This window comes from Prionailurus bengalensis, chromosome A2 (assembly GCF_016509475.1).
Source record: "Prionailurus bengalensis isolate Pbe53 chromosome A2, Fcat_Pben_1.1_paternal_pri, whole genome shotgun sequence".
Classification (NCBI taxonomy): Eukaryota; Metazoa; Chordata; class Mammalia; order Carnivora; family Felidae; genus Prionailurus; species Prionailurus bengalensis.
In genome coordinates this window covers 78,848,221-78,871,217 of record NC_057348.1, presented here as the reverse complement: position 1 = coordinate 78,871,217, position 22,997 = coordinate 78,848,221, and the positions used below count along the sequence as shown (strand labels likewise).

The following is a 22,997-nucleotide window of genomic DNA, read 5'->3' as shown; positions in this document are numbered from 1 at the left end:
CTTCAGCCAGGTCACGATCTTGCGGTCCGTGAGTTCGAGCCCCGCGTCAGGCTCTGGGCTGATGGCTCAGAGCCTGGAGCCTGTTTCCGATTCTGTGTCTCCCTCTCTCTCTGCCCCTCCCCCGTTCATGCTCTGTCTCTCTCTGTCCCAAAAATAAATAAACGTTGAAAAAAAAAATTTAAAAAAAAAAAAAAAAGACATTTGTATAGCAATAAAATAAACGCTTATAATTTTAAATTGATTGAACAGAACAAAAATGAATGGAATTCTCTTTGATGCAACTTTTCCCCCTCCAGACCAGAATCCGTAGAAGCTAGCCCTGTGGTAGTTGAGAAATCCAACAGTTATCCCCACCAGTTGTATACCAGCAGCTCGCATCATTCACACAGTTACATCGGTTTGCCCTATGCGGTAAGTGTCAAATGTTTCTCTGGAAGGGTATTTTTTATATCTAGAGACTGAAAGTAGATGTTTGTAGTAATTGTGCCTGAAAAGAAAACATTTAAAAATCCATACTTATATTATCTAAACAATTAGGTATATAATTTATAGTTTAATTTTTTATTGCTCTAACTATATTTATTCAAAGGATTAAAATTCTATTAGAGGTATTCCCTAGAAGTTTTGCTATTATTATTATTATTATTATTTTGCATTTTATACTATTAATAGTGTGGTATTCTAATTCTTTACCTCCTCTATAAAAAAGCCAGAGATAGAACTGTATTGTATTACCTACTGTTGGTTCTAAATTATATAATAATTTTATTGTAAATTATATAATTACCATTTTTTGAGCACTTATGTGCCAGGCTTTGTGCTAAACTTTTTTTTTTTTTTTTGCATGCTCATAGTGAGGGAGGGACAGAGAGAGAAAGGGAGGGAGAGAATCCCAAGCAGGCTCTGCACTGTCAGCACAGAACCATGAGATTATGACCTGAGTTGAGATCAAGAGTCAGATGCTTGAATGACTGAGCCACCCAGGTCCCCCTGTGCTAAACATTTGTACATATATTATCTCATTTGATCTTCAAAACCAACCTCATGAGATGGGCATAATTTTCATCCCCATTTCATAGCTGAGAAAATGAGGCTTACCTAAATTAACTTGTTCAGTGTTGCATAGCTAATAAGAGGCAGAGGTTACACTGAAACAGTTGAAGAACTGGACATATTTGTGATATTATCCAGGTACAACTGTGAGGGATTTTTGCCACTGGGACCAGCATAAAAACCAATTCCTAAAAAAATCTTCTGTTATATACTTAATAATGATAATATGTCTTTGTGGTTGTTTTTGTTATTCTTGAGCCTCCACATTCCACATTCCTGAGGTTATTTTTTTTTTACCCTTCACATTGTGTGCCTGCCTCTAGAAGGTGGAGCTCTATGTCCATAGGACTGTGAGGATGTCTTTTGATTAGGGAGGTGAGGGCATGGAGTTTAAGGGAAGTCATTGTGCAGGTGACTGAGGTAGACTGACATTTTCACTTATTAGTATGGTTTAATTTATAGCTTTACCAAGTTGTTATTTTAAAGGTATTAAGGAAGAAATAGGCCAACTTCATATTTCTTGAATATTCAAATTAAGGACTGAATTTTATTTTAGTTACTTAGTTTATATTGTTGCTGAAATTATATATATTGTGCTGTATTTGTGTTCATTTATCCAGGACCATAATTATGGTGCTCGTCCTCCTCCAACACCTCCGGCTTCCCCTCCTCCATCAGTTCTTATTAGCAAAAATGAAGTAGGCATATTTACCACTCCTAACTTTGATGAAACTTCCAGTGCTACTACAATCAGCACATCTGAGGATGGAAGTTATGGTACTGATGTAACCAGGTGCATATGTGGTTTTACACATGATGATGGATACATGATCTGTTGTGACAAATGCAGGTAAAATATTTTACACCATTAGTTTACTTTTCTTGAATGCTGCTAACCTTTGATTGTTAACCTTGGAAAAGATAAAGTCACTTTTGAAGGAATTGATGAATGTGGTTTTTAAGTGAGACTTCTGCTGTTATCAGTGCAGTTTATTTTGTTCCTAGAAAAAGCCCCTATGGGAAAGAAGCTCTCTTAGAGTTTATCAGAAATCATTGTTAATTGCATAATAGGCATTCAGTTCTGAACTTTATTCATGTAGGATCACATCTCTGTTTTTGCTCATTCAGTAATAATACAACTACATACAGTGGTAGACAAGATAGAAAAATGAGCCCTGCGAATTTCCTTTGGAGTTATTTGTGCTGTGTAGTCACTGTGATTTTCCAGTTTGGGGGAATTATACATTTTGATGGATGTTTGTTTGACTTGACTCTCTCACCTCCTTTTGACTTGAACCTTGCAGCACTCTGGAGTCTCCTTGAACCAGAACCACAGTCTCCCCTCCCCCAACCCTGGTTCAACCACCAAGAAAGGCCTCCTCCCCTAGAGAAGGTGTGATTGGGACAGAAAGTGGGGTTTTATTTTTGTTTTTGTTTTTTTGGGGGGTGAGGGAGTTGGGGAGGATGGAGAGGGAATAGGATTTCAGCCTGAAAGTTACTGAGTCCGTCCCCTGCACAGAGTGGGAAGCAGAGTATGTATATTTAAGCAGTGCACTGTAGTGGGTAAGAAAGTTTGGTAGCTTTACACAATTTCATGGGTCATATCTTTATGGCATAGCTTCATTATTTGATTTGAAATAGTATAGCATATACCCATATTTGAACGTGAGTGTAAAAATACATCTTAGAGCCAAATATAAATTACTTTGCATTATTTGTAATATTGTTCTCATTTATTAGGTGGTTAGGAGTTGGATGTTATTGATATAAACATGCATGTAGGGTTATATTTTAAAAAGATGATTTACCTTTGCCAAAAAGGGGGAAAATTAGTCTTAATTTGGAAGGTGAAATTTGATATTTTTATGTAAAAATGTGAAGTTTTGAGTAAATTTTTATAAAAATATATTGTGATACCTTTTCACATTTAAAAATAAATACTCATTATCTGTGACATATCATTACTATGAACAATCACTTCAGTAAATTTACTCAGGAGGTAAATTAAAAAAACTAAAAAAATATCTTCAGTGATAAATTATTTTCTTTATTATTTTTTAAATAACTACCTGATAGAAAATCTCAGTTCATATTTTAACTGATCACATAATATAGCTTTCTCTTAGCTGATCTTGTCTAATGTGATAAATTACATACATTTGGCAGCGTTTTCATTTTAATGCATAATATGAATATTGTTTTCTTTCTGTTTAATTACAGTGATCTAGATATAATACAGAATTATCTCTGTTAGAAAATAGTGAAATAGTCCTTAGGATTTATACTATCTACAAATTCTTAAAGGACCAGTTCACAGTTTTTGGATTGTTCAAAGTGTTTGCTTCTCAGCAACTGCTGTTATGAATCTATTTTTTGTGGTTTTATTTTTCTACTGCTTAATCTGTAAAATATTGTACAACTTAATGTTTTTTCCTTTCTTCTTGTTCTGTATTGCCTCTATGTATTTCCATGTACCTACTGCCTATAATCTCCTCTTTCAAGTTTGGCATCTAGATCCCTGATCATTTATTCATTTTCTAGTTTGGTTTCTTCTGTTGTCTGCATGACATTACTGCTTACCACCCAAATTTAATTTAGTTTGTTATTCTAGCCCTCCTGTCTGGTGTTCTGCTTTTCTCACTTTTCTCCCCACATCTTTGATATATATGCCATTACCTTCCACTTTCTACCAGTTCTTTTCCCAACATCCTCAGTTAAGTGAAGAGCAATACAATAGCAGGTAAATCAGTAGGGATATATTAGAAGTTGCTGAATATTATGTAAAAAGTAATTAAGACTATTTTTGGGAACAGGTGTGTGTGTGTGTGTGTGTGTGTGTGTGTGTGTGTGTGTGTGTACATGCACACACACACACACATATATATATATATCTGGACCAATTAAAATCTTGGCAACAAAATACAATAATAGTAATAAATTGAAAAGTTGCCTCATGCTGGTCCATGTATTGCATAAGAATAATTTGAGGACAGAATAGGTTTAATCCCTACCTTCATAGAATATATCTTGGATTCTTTATATCTTCCCTGCCACATTCTAGTTCTGTCCTTTAACGCAAATTTGGAATGTTGGAAAATCCTCTTAATTGTTTTTTCTACTTTCATTTTCTTCTTTGAATTCAAACACTTTAAATCATCAAAACACATCTAGTTTTACATGTTGCTAGTTGGAGGAAATCTACACACATCCTGATGTTCCAACTCCTATATAATCTGACTGTACCATACTAACCCAATTCTACCTCCTCTGTATTTCTCAAAATGAAAATTCCCCTTCATATAGTTTAACTGTCTTCTGTCCATTGCTCGTCATATCTGTCTATTTGAGAAAAACTGCTATGATGATATCTTTTCTTCCTAACTCTCAAATGAGGTTTTATTCAAGTCCATCATTCTCCAGGGTGCTTTTCCCCATTAACTTCAAGGAGTGTGGACATCTTTACTTTGTGACTTTTGATAATATTTGTAATGTATACCTTTCACATTTTAAAGTTACATTTGCTTCAGAAATATCTATATATCTATATTTTGTCCTCTTTGCATCTCAAAGTTTTATCTCCCCAAGGACATATTTCTGTGAATTCCTCACAGCACCTTTTACAGTGTTAAACACAAAGTGGGCACTTACTAAGTGATAGTCAAATAGAATATCAGGTCTTAATTTATGGATGATTCTAGGACTATTTTATATTTTGCTTTTTTTTTTTTTTTTAAGCGTTTGGCAACATATTGACTGCATGGGGATTGACAGGCAGCATATTCCTGATACATACTTATGTGAACGTTGTCAGCCTAGGTAAGTTGTGCATACTTATAAGATTGCTAGTAAATACACTGAAATAATCTTTAGTTATTAGAAGTTTATGTATGAATTCTGGATTAAACAATTAATGGATTACTATGTTTCATCAATTCTAAGATATACTTTTAATTTTCATATTTATTTTATTTTTTTGTATTTTGACATCTCTAAAATCAGGAAGAATGTTTTCATTGATAATATGTCATGGTTTACTTTGTAGCGTTTTTCTTTTACTTTATCAATAATGCATAAAATAATAGCACATCTTTTAAGTGATGGCATTTTTTTTCACTGAAATGCACTATGTTCAACAGTTACTAGAAGAACATTTCCTTAGCTTATAAAGAATTTTGTAGGTCTATACAATCATTGCATCACCCTGCTTCAACAATTTTCAACAATCTTTTTCATTTATACTGTCATGTGTTTCTTTTCTCCACATATTTTAATGCAAATCCCAGATATATTTCATTCATATATATCTCTGTGTATTTCAGTATACAGTACACTAAAACCTTGGATTGCAAGTAACTTGTTATGTGAGTGTTGTGCAAGACAAGTGAACATTTATTTCTAATAAATTTTAACTGGATAAACGAGTGATGTCTTGCAATGTGAGTAGTACATGATGTTGTATGTCACATGATCACAACTGAGCCAGTGGTTCTTGAAATTCCTTTTGATATACAAGTTCTCTGGATTACAAGCATGTTTCCAGAACGAATTATGCTCACAAACCAAGGTTTTACTATATATGTATATGTATTTAAACATGCATATACATGTATAAATATATACACATTTAAATACATATATAATTATGTATATTTATTAAATATATGTATAATTTGTAAAAGAATTAAAAAACCCAAAACCATTATTGTATATGCAACAGAATGTATTATCATCCAGTCGCTGTTAGAATATTGATTGGTTAATATACATCTATTCAGTCTCTAGTCATCTAAACCTCCTTTCGTTACTTCCCTAACTTTGGCCTCTCTTTTGCAGTGTGTTTCTTTAAGGAACTGAATTGTTTATCCCGATTTGTTTGCTAATTGCATTATCATGCTATAACAAGTTACTCTGTCCTTTGTATTTCTGTAAGTAAGTGTGTGATCAGATTATAGGTTCAGTTTTTGTTGTTAAAGTTTATTTATTTTGAGAGAGATAGCAAGCGCCCAGAAAGAGCATGAGCAGGGGTGGGGAATTGGGGGTAGGGGGCAGAGAGAGAAGAAGAGAGAATCCCAAACAGGCTCCATGCTGACAGTGTGGGGCTTTGAAACTCTGATGTGGAGCTTGAACCCATGAATCATGAGATCATGACCTAAGCTGAAAGCAAGAATTGGATGCTTAACTGACTTAGCCACCTAGGCACTGGTCAATTTTTTTTTTTTTTTTTGGTAAGAATATTGTAAGAATATTTCTTGGACTGCTTCATCAGGTGACACATCATAGCTGGTTGTCTCTACGATAGGACCTATTGGTAGTCATTATTTAGACCCATTAATTTATTAGGGGTTGCAAGTTAGGGCCATGTTAATATATATTTTTTTTAATGCTTTTTTAATTTTTGGAAGAGCGTGAGTGGGGGAGCGACAGAGAGAGAGTGAGAAACAGACTCCAAAGCAGGCTCTAGGCTCTGAGCTGTCAGCACAGAGCCCAATGCAGGGCTCGAACTCATGAACTCAATGTGAGATCATGATCTGAGCCAAAGTCAGATGCTTAACTGACTGAGCCACCTAAGTGCCCCAATGCTATGTTAATCTTATTGCTTATGACTTATTAGCTCAAATATGTCTATAGAAACAAACTTTCCCATAGTAACTGTTTAGTTCTTTTAAGGTATACCGTTGACCCTTGAACAGCGTAGTTATGATCTGTGCAAGTCCACTTATATTTGGGTTTTTTTGATATAGTACTGTAAGTTTATTTTTTATGACTTTGTTTTTTTGTTTTTTCAAAATGTTTACTTTTGAGAGAGAAAGAGAAAGAGAGAGAGCACAAGTGGGGAAGGGGCAGAGAGAGAGGGAGACATGAAATCCGAAGTAGGCTCCAGGCTCTGCACTGTCAGCACAGAGCCTGACGCGGGACTCAGAGTCATGAACCATGAGATCATAACCTGAGCTAAAGTTAGATGCTTAACTGACTAAGTCACCCAGATGCCCCTTTTTATGACTTTCTTAATTATGTTTTTCTGTGGCTCACTAATACATATGCTTACTAATACATAATACATATGCATACATGTATTCACTAATACGTATGCATACCAAATATGTGTTAATCAACTGTTTATGTTATCAGTAGGCTTACAGTTTTAATTTTTTGGAAAGTCAAAAGTTAATATGTGAATTTTTGGCTGCAAGTGTCATTATGAACTCAGGTATTTAAACATAATGGATGTCAGTCTGCTGCAGTTATTATTCGTATTGATATTTAAATTTTGTCTAGTTTTCGTCGGTGGAAACTTGACAACTTGACTCTTGAGCCCTTTTGACAGTATCCTAGTGGTACTTGATAAGTGTTCGTGCTGTCTAGCATAACAAGATGTCTCGAGCTTGTATTATACTTCTGTGCCCCTGAGGATTGGTTTTCAGGACTAGAATCTGAGCTAGCATGCTCTTTCTACTGGATTGGTTACTGTTCCTAGGTCTTTTTGGTAGACAAAGCTAGGAAATATGTTTTGTGTGTTTATTTTTAAGATAAAATACATGAGTTTATGCAGATAATTGCAGTTTAAATTTAGGAATACAAGGTTTTCATCTAGTCTTTTCTATATACTGTTTATATCTCCTTTGATCTTCGTTCTCAACAACAGACAGTAACATAATTAGAATTTTACCAGTTTACTCAGTTGCTTTATTTCATAGAAAAATGCAAGAATCTCAGAGTAACAATACCAACGACTAGCACCAACAATATGATTATGTAAAGGTTTATTTTTATTTATTTATTAAAAAAATTTTTTAAATGTTTTTATTTATTTTTGAGACAGAAAGAGACAGAACATGAGCAGGAGGTGGGCAGATAGAGAGGGAGACACAGAATCTGAAGCAGGCTCCAGGCTCTGAGCAGTCAGCTCAGAGCCTGACACGGGGCTCAGACTCACAGACAGTGAGATCATGACCTGAGCCGAAGTCGGACGCCCAACTGACTGAGCCGCCCAGGCGCCCCTATTTATTTATTTTTAAAGTAATTTCTATACCCAACTTAGGGCTTGGACTCATGACCCTGAGATGAAGAGTCGCATGCTCTACTGACCGAGCCAGGCAGGTACCCCTATGTAAAACAGGTTAGAACTTTTTTTCCCCTTAAGATATGTTCCACAAGGAACGTATGGTTGTGTTTAAAGTCCCTTAAAAGAATTTCACTGTGTGGTTAAAACACCATCTGGATGCACACTTACACACTTACGTTGATGAGGTTCTTTTATTTTTGATTTTTTTTTTAATATTTATTTTTGAGAGAGAGAGAGAGCAAGCTTGCAGGGGAAGGGCAGAGAGAGAGGGAGAGGGAGACAGAGAATCTCAAGGCTCTGTGCTGACAGAGTTGTGGGACTCAAACTTAGGAATTGCAAGATCATGACCTAAGCCAAAATCAAGAGTCAGACATTTCACTGACTGAGCCATCCAGGTACCCCTTATTTTTTAAAATTGAGCTTTTAATTTTGAGTTAGAGTGTCACATAAATAGTTAGGAAATAATAAAGATTCTGTGTATCTTTTACCCAATTCCCCCCAGTGGTAACATGTTGCAAAACTATTAATGCAGTATTATAGCTAGAATATTTAGTTGGTCTAGTCAAGATACAAAACATTTCCATGGCCAGTATCCATCACATTGCTTTTTCAGCTGCATCCACCTCCCACCTTTTCCACCTCTCCCATCTCCCCCATTCCTGGCCTTTGGCAACTCTGTTGCTATAATCTGTACTCCATGACTATAATTTTCTCGTTTCAAGAATGTTATATAAATGGAATCATACAGTATGTGACCTTGGGGTGGGCTTTTTTTTACTCAGTATGATTCTCTGGAGAGCCAGCCAGTTTTTGCATATATCAGTCTTCCTTCCTCCCTTCCTTCCTCCCTCCCTCCCTCCCTCCCTCCCTCCCTCCCTGCATTCCCCTTTCCCTCCCTTCTTTCTTTCTATGCTTGTTTATTTTGAGAGAGAGAGCGTGGGGGAGGGGCAGAGAGAGGGGGACAGAGGATCCCAAGTGGGCTCTGTTCTGACAGCAGACAGTCCAATATGGGGCTTGAACTCACAAACTGAGATCATGACCTGAACGGAAGTTAGACGCCTAACCGACTGAGCTACCCAGGTGCCCCGATATTTCATTCATTCTTTTTGCTATGTAGTGTTCTATGATATATATTTATCACAGTTTATTTAACCATTCACCTGTTGGACATTTTTTTGGCTATTACAGAAAAGTTGCTATGAACATCTGTGTACAGGTTTTGGTATGAATGTAAGTTTATTTTCTTTGGGATAAATGCCCAAGAGTGCAATTGCTCAGTCACATGGTAGTTGTGTTTAGTTTTTTTAAAAAAATTATCCAGCTATATTGCAGAGCAGTTGTACCATTTTATATTCCTACCAGAAATGTAGGAGGAATCTAGTTATTTTTAGGATTGCTTTTTATACTTTGTTTTTATAATTATATACTTACATGATTATGTAAGAAGTAGTCTCATTATTTTGAAGTTAAATTTTAAAACAAAGTATATTCAGATAAGTTGGACTTTCTATCCCTGAAGTAACATAAAAAATAGATTATTCTTTCCATTGTTTCCTTATTAGAAACAGGTGTGTATATACATCTTTGTATTCCTTTCTTATTTAGGTAAGCGATAGTACATTACAGAGTTTTTCCACATTTCCTTTTTTCTCTTAAAAATATCTGCTAAAGGGGCGCCTGGGTGGCACAGTCGGTTGAGCGTCCGACTTCGGCTCAGGTCACGATCTCGCGATCCGTGAGTTCGAGCCCCGCGTCGGGCTCTGGGCTGATGGCTCGGAGCCTGGAGCCTGCTTCCGATTCTGTGTCTCCCTCTGTCTCTGCCCCTCCCCCGTTCATGCTCTGTCTCTCTCTGTCTCAAAAATAAATAAAAAACGTTAAAAAAAATTTAAAAAAAATCTGCTAAAGATCACTTCATAGAAGTATATAGAAATTGGCTCATTTTTTTCTGTTGCTTCAAGGTGCTTCATCTTTTTCATGGAATACTGTATTCAACCAGTCTCATTAGAGTGGACATTGTTTCCAGTCTTTTGTAATTGCAAATAGAAGTAGGCGTGTTCAGTAAAAGGGTAAATGTATAATATATGCATAAAATTTTTGTCCGATATTGCTGAATTCTCCTCCAATACGAGCTGTACAGTTTTGAATTCTTACCAGTGATGGATAAGCATGCCTGTTTTCCCAGGGCTTACAATAATGTCTGACAGACTTGGATTTTTCCCAGTTTAACTAGATTCAAAATGGTAATCTCAATGTTACACTTTGCATTGCTTTTTTATGAGTGAGGTTTTACTATGTGATTTTGCTTTACTTTATGATAGTTACTAGCCTTTTGCCAAATAGTTTTTGCTGGGGTAAATATCTATTGATAAATTCAGTTAAGAACTGGTTTAAAACTGGTCATTAGGGAGGGTAGTTTATTGAGTGATACCTACTTATTATTCTGTGATAATCAGTAATGTTAGTTATAGTTATATGTCCTAGTAGACATTAAGACAAGTCTGTTACTGAATTGTAGATATTTTAGTCTAGAGCCCTTATTCTCTCATCTAAGAAAAATATCTAGTCTTATTTGACCTATAGGCTAATAGGTTTCAAGAGTGAAAATGTTGGTGGGAAATATAAAACAGTTCCTATGGATGATGTAGTTCATGTGTGGGGAGTTAATGAAATATTTTACTTTTTTCTTTAAGTTTTTATTTAAATTCCAGTTAAGATCCAGTGTTCTGTTCATTTCAGATATATTTTTTGTTTAACATGTCCATACAACACACAGTGCTAGCACATCACAAGTGCACTTTTTAATCCCCATCCCCCCCCACACACCTTCCCTCTAGTGTATTTTTAGTTGTTAAAAGTTCAGTGTGTATTATTATTTCAAAAGTGGAAATAATTTCAGGCTGGTAATAATGCAAATAGATCCTAAATCAGTGGTGTGCTTTTAAGAAATATTTTTTGGTTATTGTAAACATTCTTTTTTTTTTTTTTTTCAGACTTTTTGCTCTAAAATTTTTTAATTTTTGATGTTTATTTTTGAGAGAGAGAGAGAGATACTGAGCATGAGTTGGGGAGGGGCAGAGAGTGAGGGAGACACAGAATCCGAAGCAGGCTCTGGGCTCTGAGCTGTCAGTATAGAGCCCAGCGCGAGGCTTGAACTCACAAGCTGTGAGATCATAATTTGAGCCCAAGTCCACTTATCAGACTGAGCCATCCAGGTGTCCCCAGACATTTTGCTTTAAACATTCAATTTGGAAAAAAAAAAAAAAAAAGGTACTAGCTTCCTAAGTAAAAAGTTATTTTCTTAAAAGCACAACAGTGTCACTTACCTGGCATCTACTGCTAATTATGCTAGATCAAATCTAAAGCAAGGGAAAAAATACACATATTTTATACTGTTTGTTTTTCAGTAAGAACATTAGAGAAATTGTAAAGTTTATCACATTTAAAATCAATCTGCTTTATATCTAAATTTATGAAAGTTTGATGAATAATCATGTTAATATTTTAATGCAGGAGTTTGGATAAAGAGAGGGCAGTGCTACTACAGCGCCGGAAAAGGGAAAATATGTCAGGTGGGTGAAGAGGATCTATGCTAAATTAAAATTAGTGTGATTGAGAAAATGAGTGGTCTGCATGTTTCAGTTGGATATAAACACCTTACCAGTCAATGTTGGTTGTACATACAACTTATAATCTCAGGTATAGATTTTAAGTAGTCTTTTTTACAGATTATAGAATGTACTTATTTTAGAAAATGTGGAAATTAGAGGAAAATAAAAATTTTAAATCCTCATTTTTGTACAAAGGTAACAGCTTTAAAGAAGTATTAAAATATGTTTGCTTTTCAGAGAGATGGTGATCCATTAATCATATGCAATAGTATTTCATTTTGAGGAATAGATTTTAGCAGTATAACTGTGCTACAACTTTTATTTTGGCTTACGACAACACCAGTACAACTGGTTTTGAATAATCATAGTTTACTGAACTGTTTGATGGACATTTAGGTTGTGTCCAGTGTTTTTTGTTTTGTTTCATTTCATTTTTGTTACTACAAATAGTACTGTCAATGAAACCCTCCCAGACAAGTTTTTTTTGTTTTTTGGTGGTTTTTTTTTTTTTGGTGGCCTTTTTTTTGTGTGTGTATTTTTGTTCATTTTATCTTTGGACACACACCTGGAAAAAGTTTATTAGGTGAAAGAGTAAGTATATGTAGAATTTTGTTAGATATGGTTAAATTTCCCTTCATAGGGAATTTTGAATTACCACTGGCTATTTATGCAAGTGCCCTTTTCCCATAGTCACACTACCTCAGTGTGTTGTCAGACTTTTGTATCCTTTCTAATTTAATGTATGAGAAAAGGTATTTGTAGTATGCATTTAAATGTATCTTACTATGAGTGAACTGAGGAAGTAGAAAAAAGTGTATTCTTCAGAATGATGGGAGATACAGCAGCTTGTCTTGTAGAATGCTGTTTGATTTTTCATTTTGTTCAAGATAGTGTTACAAGTATAGTAATTTTTATTTTGCCTTGGAAGATGGTGATACCAGTGCAACTGAAAGTGGTGATGAGGTTCCTGTGGAATTATATACTGCATTTCAGCATACCCCAACATCGATTACTTTAACTGCTTCAAGAGTTTCCAAGGTTAATGATAAAAGAAGGAAAAAAAGTGGGGAGAAAGAACAAAACATTTCAAAGTGTAAAAAAGTAAGTTTTTCCTTTTTTTAGTTATGTAGACAGGAAGTGATGGGAACTGTGTTTTACAGGAAAGGCAGGTGAGTAATGGATGGTAGCTAGAAAAGGTTGCAGAATCTAAGTTTTTTAAAACTCATTTTACAATTTTAATATGTTTTAAAGATTGAAGTGTAATAGATAAATGTTGACATACTGATTTGAAATCACTAATGAGACTAGTCATAGAAAGGCAAAAGCTAAAATAAAATAGAAAAAAATTGCTGTTTTAGACAAAAAATAACAATCCTAAGTTTTTAATAGCTTATGAACAAGGTAAAAGAGCATATGATAATTGTGAATAATTGTTTATAGTTGTTCTTCTCTGAATCATATGTAATTTTAATAAACCTCCATATTTAATGAATTTCTTATCATGTAGACTTCTTTTACTTAAGTCTTATGTGATGAATTATCCCAAGGATTTAATGGCACAAAACCATTTCTAAGCCACTTTTTCACTAAATTTATTATTATTGGTCCTGAAGATTTTTCTCTTATAAGGTAAAAAAAAAAAATACTTTTCACGAGAACTATATTGCTATTATAGAGTGAAATTATTCCTAGATATAAAATCAGGTTTTTCCAAAGAAAGCATTTTTTTTCCCTTGAGTAATTCTTCAAGATATTATTTGGTTATTTAATAGGCAGCAGGTACTTTTCAGTTTCTCATTTCACCACCATTTAAGCTTGACTGTAGCAGTCTTCACAGATGAGGTCCCTCTCCAGTTCTGCTACACTTTTTCCTGTATGTTATCCATTCTTATAACCAAATCTACCTGCACTTTCTGGGTGGTTTTTGTTTATTTATTTTTTTAAAGTAAGCTCTGTATCCAACATGGGGTTTGAACTCATGACCCTGAGATCAAAAGTCATATGCCCTACCCATTGAGCCTGCCAAGTGTCCCACCAGGTGTCATCTTTGGTTATGGTGTTCTCTTCACCATTTAGGATATTCTCATCTCTGTCTTTTAAACCCTTATTATACTCTCAAGTACTGCTTCCTCCGTGAAACTTGCTTTTCTCCTATCAAATATGATCATCTTTCTTTGCATCTCATTATGTCACTTGAACCTTTTATTATAGCACTTGTAACAACATTTTGTCTTCTTTCATTGTTATGTCCCTTATTTCAGATTGTAATTTACACAAAGAGAGAGATTGTCTATTAAATGCCTTTTATAATTTAGGAATTCACATATTATAGGTATTGACATACCTTTTTCATATCATGCTTTCAAATTAGGCTTTCCTGTTTATTGTTACTTGGAAATTGTATCCTTGCATATTTGTTTTAGGTCATTTGGTTTAAAAAATCTATTTTTTGAATAAAGCATAGATTTTGCACTTTTTCTGGGGGGAATTACTTGTCCCTATTTAAAGTGAATCAGTCCTGGGTCTTGGAGTGTGACATAGTTGTTTCAGAATATTGCTGTGTATTTAAAAAGAGATTTTTGTCTTATGTTGTTAGTAAAAATTGACAAGGATTAGAAAAAAAAAATCAAGGAACTGGGTATAAAAGATCTGGTTTTCCCACTTAGATCTTGCCCACTGTTAAGGTTTTACTATTATTTGAGGGGTGACATGTAGTATATATATAAAACAAAAGAATATATACAGTTTTGCTTTTTTTTTTTTCAGCCTATTGTTATGGCTAATTGTTAAAAATTTGAAAGGAGTTTACAATAGATGTTCTGGATAGAGGACAGTTTTTATTTTATTTTTATTTTTATTTTATTTGTTTATTTTTGAGAGAGAAGGCGTGAGCAGGGGAGGGGCAGAGAGAGAGGGAGACACAGAATCCGAAACAGATTTCCAGGCTCTGAGCTGTCAGCACAGAGCCCGACGTTGGGCTCAAACCCACGAACCGTGAGATCTTGACCCGAGCTGGAGTTGGATGCTTGCTTAACTGACTGAGCCACCCAGGCACTCCAGAATTTTTTTTTTTTTTTAAGTAATCTCTATACCCAGTGTGGGGCTCAAACCCACAACCCTGAGATCAAGAGTTGCATGCTCCACCGACTGAGCCAGCCAGGTGTCTCTTTCATGTTTCTTTAGTACCAGGATTGTATTCCTTTCAGTTGTTCATCTGTCTGGGTACATTACTTCTCCAAAGTCCACCTAGCTCTTTGCCCATGTTTTATGTGACGTTTCACTGCCTTGTTTTTGCTGTTAGTAAATCTTGCTGACTTCCAACATATAGTCTACACACAAACTTAACACATATATTTGGGTCTATGTTGCTTACTCTCGGTTTATGTTTGTTAGTCGCCCTGGAGACTTTTTGGGTGAAGTGGTGAGGAAGATAGGAATTAAATGTTAAATACCACTTTGGGACCTGGCAGAGTAGTGGGCTGTCACTAAATTATTTATTAAATAAATACAACTCTATTTGCCACAGTGCTTATTACTCAAATGCTCCTCTGTGCTCAAATATCACTTACTAGTTGACTACGAGAATTAAAGTAAATAACTTTATCACTCCCCAGACTTGTCTCATGACTTAAATAAAATTACTGTAATATTGTTAATACCCTTCCAATTTTAATCAGATATTTTCCCATGGTTGTAATAATTGAGCACACAAAAAATTTGAGATTTTTTCTAGCAGTATCATATACATATTCTCTTGTTCTTACATAGCCTGCATTATGGTTTTTGTTGTTATTGTTGTTAATTTGACTATAGTTGACATACATTGTTACTTTGGTTTTAGATATACAAAGTCTGCATTCTATTTTTAATAGTAAAATAGTATGCTAGTAGGTGACTTTCCTTACTTAAACATTCACCCGGTTCTGGCTATATTTGCCAAGTTTTTTATTATTATGAGACTGCAATAAAATGCTTTACTGAACTGATTGATTATATCCAGTTTAAAAGAAAACTAACTCAGAATTTCATGTTATTTTAGGCCTTTCGTGAAGGATCTCGGAAGTCATCAAGAGTTAAGGTAAACGGGCACCTGGGGGGCTCAGTTAAGCATCTGACTCTTGATTTTGGCTCAGGTCATGATCTCACAGTCATGAGATTGAGCCCTGTGTGGAGCTCTGTACTAAGCATGGAGCCTACTTGGGATTCTTTCTCCCTCCTTCTCTCTCTCTCTCTCTCCGTACCTCCCTGCTTTCTCTCTCTCTCTCTCTCAAAATAAATAAACATTAAAAAAAATTTTTTTAAGAGTTAAGGTAAATTCATTAAATTTTTTTTAAATACATTAAATTTAAGTCCTTGTTCCAACTATCAGTTTTTCAGGAGCTTACTAAGTGGTTGCTTGTCCAAAACCTTTACTTTATGTTCTGTTCATTGCGTATCATCTCATTGCTTATTATCTTTACCAGAAGTGACACCATAGAGAATCCTAATTGGATTACTATGCCTCTCTTGGAGTTTATTAACACTGTTAAATCATTAAGTAAAAGGAGGTATATAAGTAATTCCTATTATCAAAATTTTGGATAATCTGAATTTCAGTAGATTATTGCATTCCATGTCTCCATACCACTTTGTATACTGGATATATGAATGCAAAATCACATTTAGAATTTGAAATTTTTTTTTTTTTTTTGCATAGTTGGGGTTCTAGTGATTTAGTCAAGTTAGTTGTTATACTATAAAATCACCATAGAGGTATACAAAGTAGTCACTTGTACCTTGAATTAGTCTGTATCCTCAATTTTGTAGATGCCCTGATTTCTGAGAGTGGCAAGGCTCCTCAGCTCTGCCTCCCACTAAAAGATAGGTATTGGATCACAGAGGTCAGCTGTGTAGACTTACTATACAGCTTTCTAGGCTGTGTGGTTAAACACTAATGGGTTTCTTAAGTTGTCAGATATTAAAATAGTATGTGGGAAGCATGTTACAGTGTATCTTTTGTGCATAACAATTATTCATTATTTCACATTCTTGTAAAACAAATAATTAAACAGCTGTCCAGTGATGATTACTGCATACGTTTGTAGTTCTTTCTCAAGAAAATATGTGGTGTCACTCCACACACAGCAAGCCCAAAGTTTCATAAAATGTTCCTTATATGTTAAAGTTGGGGATTATATACTTACTATATATTAAACTTGAATTTATGGGACATTATCTGACACAGTACAATCTGAAAAAGGTTTTGGATTAAGCTGGTGGAAACTGTTGATACTCTAAAGTTTTCCTTTCTTCCTTATTTATCCAGTCATTCCAATAGTAAGTTTAATTAAGAAGGAACATCTTTTTCTTAAGTGAAATATTTTCATTTATTTTGTAAAGAGATGAAGTAAAATTTTAAAAATGCTTTGTGCATCTTTAAAGATATCTTTCCCTTAACTAAAAGATACCTCTTTAAGATGGTAACAGTTTCAGTTAGTAATTCAATAGTATTTATAGGTTAAAGAGATATGGCAGAACTTATCAAATATATACAAGATCAGTAGAGGGCTTGGGTGGAAGAGGACAGAAAAGAAAGACAAATTTTTAAAAATGGATTTCTTTAATAAATCTGAGGAAAGCCTTAATATGTAGTATTTCATATTTGTATAAAAATTTATTATCTCATGGTCATTATAATGTGGAATATTTAAGTACAGAAAATACCAGTTAATACAAATAAACCTACTCCTATCAAGTAGTTGAACAACTTACTACAGTTTGTTTCATTGTAGAAAAGAATATTTTTTGTAATAAAAATTAATTATATGGCAGGTGGACAGATGATAAATTTTAGTGTTACTGTACATGTATACATGTCTAACAGGATATATAAGGATCTTTATGAATTCTATATGTGATTTTCAAATTTTAGTTAGGTTATACATATAGAAATAATCTGTTTTCTCACCAAGGTATTCAGTGTTGTAGAAACTGGTGAATAGCATTTACAACAAATTGAAATGTCATGTGTTAAAACGAATTATAAACCTGAATTATGCTAATGAAACATGTTTTTGTTATCTGCATTACTTGATTTTCATCCTAAGATTGCAAATAAGAATTGTTGTGGGTGTCGACATTTTAATACATTTTTAAAATGTGTGGTCATTGTGCCTATCTGTAAATTGCATTCCAGCGAGAAAAGAGTTCCTTTTTTGTTCTGTAACAGATTGAGAGAGGCTGTAACTTTTTGTACTTGGCACTTAGCGTTCTTATCTTACAGGTTTTTAATAGGAGGTATGGATGAAGAGCAAGCATTTAAGTTTATAAGTTCTTGCTGTCATTATGATCCTTGAATTTAGGCTATGGACCATTTTGGGTCATTTCACATCCTATTAGACATTTTGTTCTCATGTCATATTTATCATGTGGACAATTGATTATAGATCTTGGAATTATACTAAATTAAGATGTCAAAGTGTGTTTCTTAATAAAACATGTTAAAATTGTATTCTATCAGAACTGAGTATAAAGTAGATACTGGCAGTCTGTAAAATAAAAACATTTTCATATGCTATCTTTTTTTTAATCATTAGTTGACAGTAACTCCGAAGTTTTGGGTGTTTGCAGTTTTGTCAGTGGCCTTAATTTGGCTACAGTGGTGTCAGTGAAGCTTGAATTTATGCTGTTCAACGTAACTTGGCCTCTTTAGTTTTCTAACTCTTTATCTGGCATGCAGTATAAAAATGTAGTATGCTGATCATTTATGGTCTGTTTTTTCCTAGGACCAACTTAGAAAGCCGAACATTATTGCTACTTTATGTTATGTTCTTTTATATAGATTACTGTGTGTGTGTGTGTGTGTGTGTAAATACTTACAAGTCCAGATATTAATGCTTAGTTTGCTATGATTTTAGGGTTCAGCTCCAGAGATTGATCCTTCATCTGATGGTTCAAATTTTGGATGGGAGACAAAAATCAAAGCGTGGATGGATCGATACGAAGAGGCAAATAGTAACCAATATAGTGAGGGTGTTCAGAGGGAGGCACAAAGAATAGCTCTGAGATTAGGCAATGGAAATGACAAAAAAGAGATAAATAAATCAGATTTGAATACCAACAATTTGCTCTTCAAACCTCCTGTAGAGGTAAATATATCATTTGCCTAAAAATTATGAAACAAAGACCTTTTTCTAATGTATATCTTAACTGGTTAGACTGAAAGCAGTTAGGTTTAACTAATCTGAACATTTCTCTTATTTTAGAGCCATATACAAAAAAATAAGAAAATTCTGAAATCCGCAAAAGATTTGCCTCCTGATGCACTTATCATTGAGTACAGAGGGAAGTTTATGCTAAGAGAACAGTTTGAAGCAAATGGATATTTCTTTAAGAGGTATATTCATTTATTTTACTAGTTACCTGTTGTTAAGTATTGATTTTTTGGCTGTTTACCAAGATGCTGTGTGTTCATAAGCCTTTTGTTTTTCTAAGTTATCATTTTAATACTTTTAAAACTATGGTACAGTTGAACAGTGACTAATGATAACTTTTGAACTATAATAAAATATGACAAAAAGTAGATGTATTTCTGTCTCTTACCCATCTCTCTTACTGACATTCTTGCAACAGTCTACTTCAAAGATAAACAGCAGTATATAGGTGGACGTTAATTTAAAACTATGATTACATAAGATTATAAGGAGTGAAGCCCTTTTGCATCCAGGACCTTACCTAGTTCCTTATAACATAATTGCTAGAACCTGAAAACACCGTTGGTGATCACAGGCAAAACCCCTTCCTCTTTATAACAGATGTTGGATTTGGTCTTACATTATTGCTACTTTACCTCCTCCTTTCTTGGTACTAGAATGGCACTGGAGCCCTCTGCTATATATTTTTTGGGGGCATTTGATATGACCCCTTGCTTCCCGGAGGTCAGGAAATATGTTTGTATCTTTAGGGAGATAAGTCTATATGGTTATTAAAAGTATTTGTTGTTTATAACTTGAATTTTTAAGATTTGAAAGATATACAAATCTTTTACATAACAAATTTGATCCGAAACAGTGCTAGAAATCAAAACTTAAATGTACTAGGCGATTAGGATTTTAAAGGTATCCAATTATGAATTCTCCTGTAAAGGCAGTAGTCACTCCCTTTTTATCTCATAAATTTGAATTTCTACCTTCAATTAATTACCTTTAATTTAGGTAAGGTTACTGGAGCAGGTAAAAATCTCATTAGCATGAACTAGCCCTTAACGAATGGGTTCTGGTATTAGACTGCCTGTGTTCAAGTCTTGGCTTCACTATTTACTTTGAATCTTTTAGAAGTTTCTTAACATGTTAATGGTTTATAATGCATTTCTTTCTTTGTAGACCATATCCTTTTGTTTTATTTTATTCTAAATTTCACGGGCTAGAAATGTGTGTTGATGCAAGGACTTTTGGGAATGAGGCTCGGTTCATTAGGCGTTCTTGTACACCCAATGCAGAGGTAAGCTTCTAAAAATCTTTTCAGGAGGCAGGGGTTTCAGGGGATGCATGGAATTGAGTATTAAACACAAGTCTGGTAGCCCTAAACTTTTTAACCATTGATGCGTTTTATATTCCTCAGCGTGTTTTCATTGCAAAAAATTAGGTGGTAATGGGCTGTGAGGTCTTAAAAATTGCTTTGCACACTGAAGAAATTGTGATGTTCTTTGTAAAGAAATATTAGATTTTTGTTTATTTCTGAAGCTCTACTTATGGGTCAAATATAAGATCTGATTGGATCAAGGTAGATGACAAAACTGAAAGCTAAAGTAGATTTTATATGTGCTACTACAAAATTTTTTATAAAACCATGTTTTAATTTGGAGCATAAATTTTGGAGCATATTTCCGGGGTTTTTTTACATGCCAAAATAAACATTTTTAATTTATAGCTATGTTATAGTTGAGTTTAGGTTTTGAAGCCAGACTTAATAGATTCATGTCTTCTTTTTGACTTACTAGCTTTGTAACCTGGTCTGTGTTCTATAAAAAGTGGTTATGAGGACTCAATGGAGTAAATACATATGAAGTACCTAGAACAGTGTCTGTCATAGAAAAGTGTGGTGTTAACTGTTCCATTACTGATTATTGTATTTCATCAAATCGAGGGTGTCATCATTTACAAAACTCCCAATTTCAGAGATACTCAGGGGTAAAAAAAAAAATAGGCATTGTAGAATTGATGAAGTGTCATGTTTTTCTTCTTTTTTTAGTATTTGCTTTTTAATGCTACATGGTGGGCCGTAGAGTTTGCATCACTATGCTTCCATCCAGTTGAAAACCACCGATTTATAGTTACAAGTCTTGAACTGCATATTTTCCATGTTGTACTTAGGAATTACTTTGAAAATTTTTCAAAATTGCAGGATGGGATACTTCTAAAAGTAGAAAAAATTTATAAAAATATAAAATTTTTTTTTTAACAGGTGAGGCATGAAATTGAAGATGGAACCATACATCTTTACATTTATTCTATACAGACTATTCCAAAAGGAACTGAAATTACTATTGCCTTTGATTTTGACTATGGGAATTGGTAAGTTCAAGTCTGTGTATATGTTAATCTGTTTTGCAGTAGTTCCTTAATGTCCTCCTAAAAAGTTATGTATTTGCATTACTTTCATAGCTTTTCATTTGTATTTATCATGAGGCAATTAAAAAATCATAGCCCTAATTCAGCCATACAACACTGACCTTGTTTATGTGAGAATTTTCTCTTTCTGGTATTTTAGGGGGGTACAGTGTTAGTGATATAATTAATTTGGCTGATCAGTGTGAATGGGTAATTGAACGTTTTGCCCCTCAAAACAAAGAAATTCAGGGTACATGGGTGGCTCTAACAGTTAAGCATCCAACTCTTGATTTGGGCTCAGGTCATGATCTCACAGTTCTGTTCTTGAGAGTGAGCCCCGCGTTGGGCTCTGCGCTGACAGTGCTGAGCCTGCTTGGGACTTCCTCTTTCTCTCTCAAAACAAATAAACTTAAAAAAAACAAAAGCAACAGAAATTGTGCCAAGTTTTCTTGCAGTAAAAGTGTTTGTTGGAGTACTGTAAGGAAGTTCTGAGAACTGCTGTTCTGAAACACTAGGGAAGAAAGTTAAAGTTAATTCTGATATAAAAGCTTCCATTTAAATTTTATGTATTTATACATAATATAATACAAAGTTATACAAATATAATACAAATATACAAAATTATAATCTGTATTATTTTGCATTCATCTTCTCTCATTCATTACTTTGAGATTTAGTTCTGTTGTTAGGTGTGGCTCTAGTTCATTTATTTTCACTGTTGATGGCATTTATCCATTCCACTATTGGTGGACCTTTAGATTTACCAAAAGTGCTCCTGTGGCTTTTTGAACACGTCTTTGTGGGTACATGTTCTCTCTGTGGTACGGAATTAGGGGTGTACTCGCTGGGTTGTAGAGTGTGCACAGCCTCAGTTTTCACCTGACATGGGTTAATTTTTAATTTGAGTATAATTGACATATAATGTTATATTAGAAAACACTAATTCTAAAAGATATGTGCACCCCTGTGTTTATTGCAGTATTATTTACAATAACCAAGATATGGATAATGACCAGTTTCTATTCTTGCAGCTTTACTTCCTTGCTCCATCTCGTTATGACTTTAAAAATTGATGCTAATCCATGTGAAATGGTATCTTTTTATATTTTTAATTACCATTTTCTTTGGTTATTTTTTGACCCAAGGATCTTTTTATATATTAATCTGTCATTTGGGTTTCCGCTCTGATGAATTGGTTAATCATCTTCCATTTTGCTCCTGGGCAGTCTTTTTCCTACTGATTTTTGGGGGAATGGGGGATGGTTCCTTTTGTATCTTGTAGTGTATTCGGTTATAAGCATTTCAGTTCATTTCCTCCTATTCTGTATTTTATCTTTAAAATTTTCTATGGTAACCTATTTAAATGCCTAAGTTTTAAATATCCATTATGTTTTCTGTCAGTGAAATTCCTCTTCCTGCCCTGTGCATCTCTACTTAATTGTTGGCAGTCAGATTTATTACAACTTCAGCATTTCCTTGTTAGCCCTTTCTCCCCCCAGAAGGTGGAAAATTTAGCATAATGGCTCTTTGCCCATTGCTTTGAAAGACTGTATCCCATAAGTGGTTAAGAATATAAGCTTTTTATAATCTGGTTTCAAATCCTAGCTTGGTTGCTTATTATTAGCTATATAACCTTCTTATCCCTTTGTGCTTTGTTACAGCACAAGTAATATGAGAATAATAATA

At 34.2% G+C, this 22,997-nt stretch overlaps 1 protein-coding gene across 5 annotated transcripts in view; it reads left to right on the top strand.

Annotated features, from left to right (window-relative positions):
- The window catches only part of KMT2E (lysine methyltransferase 2E (inactive)), a 100,460-nt gene that overhangs the window by 54,165 nt on the left and 23,298 nt on the right, over window positions 1–22,997 (top strand). For 4 of the 5 annotated variants that reach the window (XM_043588639.1, XM_043588636.1, XM_043588637.1 and 1 more), the window contains 10 exons: window positions 297–411; window positions 1,674–1,903; window positions 4,789–4,869; window positions 11,627–11,685; window positions 12,653–12,825; window positions 15,764–15,802; window positions 18,621–18,851; window positions 18,969–19,099; window positions 20,085–20,202; window positions 21,166–21,275. In XM_043588639.1, coding sequence (XP_043444574.1) covers window positions 297–411; window positions 1,674–1,903; window positions 4,789–4,869; window positions 11,627–11,685; window positions 12,653–12,825; window positions 15,764–15,802; window positions 18,621–18,851; window positions 18,969–19,099; window positions 20,085–20,202; window positions 21,166–21,275 — 1,287 coding nt within the window. Of the gene's footprint in view, window positions 1–296; window positions 412–1,673; window positions 1,904–2,357; window positions 2,447–4,788; window positions 4,870–11,626; window positions 11,686–12,652; window positions 12,826–15,763; window positions 15,803–18,620; window positions 18,852–18,968; window positions 19,100–20,084; window positions 20,203–21,165; window positions 21,276–22,997 lie in introns of those variants that run through there. The other variant, XM_043588640.1, reaches the window with a different exon arrangement.